The sequence below is a fragment of the Bubalus bubalis genome, chromosome 10 (assembly GCF_019923935.1).
Source record: "Bubalus bubalis isolate 160015118507 breed Murrah chromosome 10, NDDB_SH_1, whole genome shotgun sequence".
NCBI lineage: Eukaryota > Metazoa > Chordata > Mammalia > Artiodactyla > Bovidae > Bubalus > Bubalus bubalis.
In genome coordinates, this window is record NC_059166.1 from 8,049,968 (window position 1) to 8,056,385 (window position 6,418).

At 43.6% G+C, this 6,418-nt stretch overlaps 1 protein-coding gene across 3 annotated transcripts; it reads right to left on the reverse strand.

Moving 5' to 3' along the window:
- Positions 1–298: 298 nt before the first annotated feature.
- MRPL18 (mitochondrial ribosomal protein L18) lies at positions 299–5,631 on the reverse strand. 3 transcript variants are annotated; one of them, XM_006051255.3, is made up of 4 exons: positions 5,493–5,631; positions 4,793–4,979; positions 1,216–1,447; positions 299–672 (listed from the first exon to the last, which is right to left on the reverse strand). In XM_006051255.3, exons 1-4 carry the CDS (start codon positions 5,542–5,544, stop codon positions 601–603), a joined length of 543 nt encoding a protein of 180 aa, XP_006051317.1. In that variant the 5' UTR covers positions 5,545–5,631; the 3' UTR covers positions 299–600. The 3 variants fall into 3 exon arrangements, with proteins under 3 accessions (XP_006051317.1, XP_044779963.1, XP_025150104.1); XM_044924028.1 differs by having other exon boundaries at positions 5,454–5,631; XM_025294319.2 differs by having other exon boundaries at positions 605–672; positions 1,365–1,447.
- Between the last annotated feature and the right edge of the window lie 787 nt (positions 5,632–6,418).

Below are 6,418 nucleotides of genomic sequence, written 5' to 3' on the forward strand. Positions count from 1 at the left end.
TCTTCAAATCTGGTTCTGTTAGGATCCAGGAGCCCAATAAGGTTAGGATTTGCTCTTATCTTCGCATTACTTATCTTGCTTGGGAAATTCCACGGACAGAGGAGCCTGTCCAGTTCTAGTCCATGATACTGACATCTCCTGTTTAAAAAAACAGCCTCCACACCTGAGCAGCAACAGCTCTCATTTACTGAGACCACCTGCTATGACCTAGCCACGGTGACAAGTGCACAAACCTTTAATGTGTATCCTTGCCACAGAGAGTTCATAGTTGGGAGAAAATGCCATATAACTAAAAAACAAGAGTTAATAATATACCTTTATTCTTTAACTTATAAACAACAATTTACTTTGTCCTTCAGAAGTTAATTACAATTGGCAACAATTTTTCTCAGATACTTCTCTCACGTCCAAGAGCGAAGAATTCAGCCCTGGATTTAAGACAAACATACTGAAGGGGAGAAGGAGACAACCTTAACTAATAACATTCTGCTGTTAGATTTTTGTATAAAACGTCCAAGCTGGCAGTTCTTCCAGAGGCGCTTTTCTGATGAATGAAGAGCTGACAGCTTTCATTTACAAGTTCCAAACAATGCTTCTGCTTCATTCATAGATTCTCCGAGGCTCCTGCAGCACCACACCACCCTCTATCATGCCAATCTGTAGTCGTTTCATCTGGTTTTGAAGATCAAGAAAGAAGTAAAAGATGAAGTTAACACTACAAGCTGACTCAGCGACAGAACAAGCTGACCATAAATAGCTCATTTCTTAAGAGGAAGAGAAATAAACCACCGATCTGCTCCTTGCTAACTTCCCAGCCTACACTGTTTTTTTTTTAGAAAGTGATCTTATAATGACACAGATAAAAGAAGGTGTAGAGATGTTAAGGATTAGCAGTATTTGAAAATATTCTGTGGACAAGATGATACTATATGAATGGCAGAGAAGTCAACATTACAGCTACAGAATTGGTCGCATGGGTTTGAACCCTGCCCAGCACCACACTGAGCCAGTCAGCCAACCTCAGCTAACTTACAGAAGAGAGACCATAAGTCCTGATGCTAAGGCTGCTGTGAAGCTGAAGTGAGGTACCACGCATCAGGACACTCAACCCAGGCTCAGACACTTGGAAAGAACTTTATAAACAAACTACTATTATCTAAGTATCTAATGTCAAGAATTAACACGACATCTCCTAAGTAGTGAGAACAAAAATACCGAGTCTGATGCTGCCTCCCAAGGCGTGGGTTGGTAGACCATGAAGTTGATTCCTGCTTCCAAGCACCGCTGTGCCAGCACCCGTCCTACACTCTCACAAGCCACCACATTTTTGGTGCTATAAAGGTGCTTCTTAATGGCCCATTCACGAGTGGAGGCCGACACCACAACCTGGCCGTTGCGATGCTCAACAAGCGCTTCTATGTGATGCTGGCTCCTTATAACTCGCAACCTACACAAGGAGAGAGGAGGACAAAAATCATAGAAGAATTCTAAAGACAAATAATTTCAGGTGAATAAGTGCAAAAGTACTTCTCAAGAATGCAATGTCTGGTTCATTTATGTCAACATACTCAACCTGGTTTTTACTTGGGAGAGTTGTTTTCCCTCTGCCTTTATGAGGATATCCTCAATAGTAAACCAAACATTTCTACTTAGCCTCAAATATCCAGAAGAAAGTTGGCATTTCTTTAGAGCTGAGATTTACACAGTATCTACTTCAAAAAAGGAACTGAGGAGGCAGAGCTAACTTGCTGACTCTTCACCAGATAAAGATATACTTACTCTTAAAAAAAAAAAAAGATATACTTACTCTGTATTTTCCAAAATAAATGTAAGATGGCTCAAACATTTAAATATAAAAACAGAAGTCATGTGAGTACTAGAAGACAACATATTTTTAAACAATCTCAAAGTAAGATAAGCCTATTTAACTATATCAAGATAGTTAACATAACATCAAACTATATCATATGGCTTTTATAAAAAAGAAAAAAAGTGACAAAGTTTTATGCATGCTAAGAAAAACAAACAACAAAAAAAAACAGTAAAGTCAGCAGGCAAACAAAGAAACAAAAAATATTTTAAAATCATATATTGTTCAAAGGGCTAATTTCCATAATATATAAAAAGCCTCCTATAATCAATAAGAAAATGACCAGTAACCTACTAGGCAAAGGATTTGGACAGACTGTTCACAGAGAAGGAAACTATTAATGACTCTTAAAACCCATGAATATATGCCCAATCTCAGTGCTAAACTGCATGCATGAGACAATTAATTGCAACACTGGTTGAAATAATAGAAGATAATCATCAATCCAGAATCAATGAATTAAAACAGTCACGCAATGGTATTTTACATTAACTTTAAATAGTTATTTTACACAGTTAAGAACAAAGTAGCACTTTATGCTGCTACAAGCATTTATTGAACACTGACTGTACCAAGGAGTCCTAATTGTTTACAGGTATATAGCTCATGTCTCAAACTAATCCCATTATCCTTTCTTTCCTTTTGGGCTGCAGAAACCAACACAGAAAGGTTAAATAACTTTAGCAATATTACAACTAATGGTAAGAAATGGTCATAGGCAGGATTTAAGTCCAGGAGACTGGCTCCAGAGCCAATGTTCCAAACCAACACAAAATACTTCCAAGACGTATTCTGTGGTAGAGGTGGGGGTAGTGGTGAAGGAATGGGTGGGGAAATGCAGAACAACATATAAGGTAAGATTTATATTAAAAAAAAAAATACAAGTTTATACTTATGTGCACAGACTAGCTATAGAAGGGTACATGAGAAACTATTCCTTTTTGGATTTTATAACATTTGCATACATTACACATTTAGAAATTAAGTTCACGATAAAGAAAACGCTGGGGGAAAAAAAAAAAGAAAATGCTGAAATTAGACTATAGTAAGGTTCTTAGTATGAAACAGCATAAAAAGCACTAGATTTAGAAATATGGGTTCTACTCCTGGTTTTGCTGTTAGTCTTAGTAAAAAATCACAAACTCTTAATCCAGTGGTCAACACACTTTTTCTATAAGGGATCAGATTGAAAGCAGAAAGGGTAGTGGGTCCCTGGAGAAAGAGAACCAGGCGTGGCTTTCTCGACCTAAGAGAAGCCATTTTTAACCTAAGCCATTTTGTGATCTAAGATTGGCCACCGTAACTACTCTTGAACAGGTCTCAGTAATTAATGATCTTAAGGGAAGTAAGGGAATGAACGAACAAAGGAAAAGCAATCAAGAAACAAAAGAATAAAAGAGAGTCCTGATTCCTCCTCAAGGGACATAGAGAACAATCTGATACCACCTTTGATTTCTGTACTCAGGTGGAGGAAGGAAATGACGATGCTGACCCTGTGACTTCAACAAACTAAAGCTAGCACTCTGTAGACCTTGGCCCTGATTCTATACTGAGTGCTCCTCTGCTCAAGCCCCTTCATGAATATGTGTGTAACCTTAACTTAAAACTTCCCCAGTTATGCTGTTTGGGGAAACACTGCTTTGAGGAAGACACCCAGTGTTCTCTTTACTTGCTGCAAGTAATAAACCCCTCCCTCTCCTGATCTTGGTTGTGCCTTCTGGCCTGACACCCACCAAGAGGCGAACCTGGTTTTCAGGTTACAATATAGGTCAACTATTCAACTCAGCCACAGTAATACCAGAACAGCCAGGTGAGAATGGGTGGCGGCTGTGTGCCAATAAAACTTCCTTTGTGGATAAAGAAATTTGAATTTTACAGTTTTCATGTCACAAAATATTCTTTGCATTTTATTTGAACCTTTCAAAAATGTAAAAATATTTAGCTACCAAGCCAGCTTTGGCCCAGGAGCAAAAGTCTGCTGATCCTTGTCTTAAACCATCTGTGCAATAAAAGAGTGGGACTCATTATCTCCAAGGTCACTTCCAATTTTCTACTGGTAGTACTGTGAACAGGACAAATGCGGGGAAGGGGGAGGTAGGTCTCCAATTATTTAAATATCCAAATATTAACAGAAAATAATAGTTCGAGTGTTTCAAAAAAAATTCTAGACTTAAGAGTCAGATTATTTGAATATGAACTGCCCTGCCACCTTTCTTTGAACCCTCCTGTTTCCTTCCCTAAGCCTCAATTCCCCTGCTCTATAAAATGGGGGAATTTACTGCACTTGCCTCAAAAAGTACTTTTAAGGAATAAATGAGAAAATGTATATAAAATGCCTAGCATCAGGTTCCTGGCAAATAGAAAGTATTCAATAATTCGCCATCTTTATAACAAAGAATAAACCCCTAACTGCTCTCCTGCCTTTACCACTGCCCCCTTAAAAATCTGTTCTCCTCAAAGGAACCAGAATGATCTTCCATTCAGGCTTAAACTAAAGAAATCCCATCAGTTTCCCACTACAATAAAAATAAAGCCCCCAGCGCTTCCTTGATTTACAAAGCTAATGACGTGTATCCTACCTACCTCTCCATTCACCTCCTGGCCCAGAGCTCTAGGTACACAAGCCTTTGGGTTCCTCAAACACACCTAGCTCATTCCCACCCTAGCTGTTTTCCTCTATTAGGAACCCTCTTCTTGGCAGACAGTTTAGCTTTTATTCTATTTTCGGAGAGTTTGGGTAGGCAACCAGTCTCCTATTCTTTACATTTTTTCCATGACACCTATTTATTTACCGTTTGCCTCCCTCTTCCCCTCCTAGACCCAGCACAAGTCTGAGAGGAGAATCGCCAGCAGTTACCTGGCACGCTCCTTAAACGAACTGCCGTGCAGGGCTGTGTGGTCAACACGGAGCAACTTAATTACCTGTGCCAGAACTCACGGGAGGGCCACACGGTCCCCCAACCCCGCTCTTTTCTGGCCACAGCTAAGAGCTCCAGATTCCGGGGGTTCCGGTTGGTGAACTCTGGGGCAACGGCTTCATTTCCCACGGGGTCCGCCTCAGGCTTCACCGCTGGCTTAGCACTGGTCGAGAACGCTGCCACCCGACACCCTAAAGAACAAAACCCACCACATGGATCTTAAGAGAATGACGAATACGGACAAATCAGCAACATGATGTAACTTGTGCCCATCTTCCCCCCTTCAGGCCTCGCGCCCTGGAAGAGGTACAAGAGATATGTTCGGTAACGCGGTGTCGTCACCACAGAACCTGGTCCTTAAATTTCTACTACTGTCGTCACCACGCTACCGTTAGCTCCTTTACTTTTCCGTGGGAAATGAAGGCTTCCCAGGTGCCTAAAGAATCAGCCTGCCCGGGCAGGAGACGCCAGAGAGGCAGGTTCGATCCAGGGTGGGGAAGATTCCCCTCGAGAAAGGAATGGCAACCCACTCCAGTACTCTTGCCTGGAGAATTCCATGGATAGAGGAGCCTGGGTGGCTACAGTCCATGGGGTCGACAGAGTTGGACTCGACTGAGCATGCATAACGCATGCTGCATATACAACGACCATTTGCCAGTGCAGACCCTGGGGTGTAACCTGAGAGAAGTGGTAAGACGAATTACCAGGGTTTCTGCAAACCGGCAACAACTCCCAGAACCGCGACCGAAGCGCCATCGCTGAGGAGAATCGCAGCCAAAGCCTCGGATAGACCTCGCCCTCCTCTCCTCAACGGCGTCCCAAAGAGCCGCCAGCGGAAGCCATACTTACTCAGGGAAAAGCCTTCGAATGACGTAAGGTCATAGAGGCCCAGATCGCCGCGCTAACAAGCCTCTGAAGCTGAGTGGCGGAGAGTGCAATCCGTCATCTCCGTTCCTCCAATCAGCGCATACGCTGTGGCGCACGGAGACGCCGGAGCCAGCCAACCACCTCGCAGTGAGCCAGGAGAGGGGTTGGGCACGGTCCGTTAAGCCGGGCCGCGCTTGTCTGCAGCATCCCGCGTCGCTGGCCCGCAAGGCGTTTTGGTACCTTACTTGGGCTCGATGATTGTCGGGCACGCACGCACGCACGCACGCACGCACGCACGCACGCACACACACACACACACACACACACACACACACACGTTGGTCTCTGCGAGGAAACACTTGGGCTCGATGATTGTCAGGCACGCACGCACGCGCGCGCACACACACACACTCACACGTTGGTCTCTGCGAGGATACACTTGGGCTCGATTGTCGGGCACGCACGCGCGCGCGCGCGCGCACACACACACACACACACACACACACACACACACACACGTTGGTCTCTGCGAGGAAACGGCAGCGCAAGGCGGTTTTCTATTCAGATGATATGGTTGTTTTCCCTAATGACTCATGGAGAACCCTTACGGGGTCCCACTCAGGCTCCCAAGCCTAAACTCTTGAGGCCGGGAATAGAGCGCTTGTTTTGCGCGCTCTCCGCTCGAGCTCATATTTAAGGAAAACAAGGACGCTGATTTATAAACCACCAAGAACCGTACAGAACCTCGGTCCTACCTCAGACA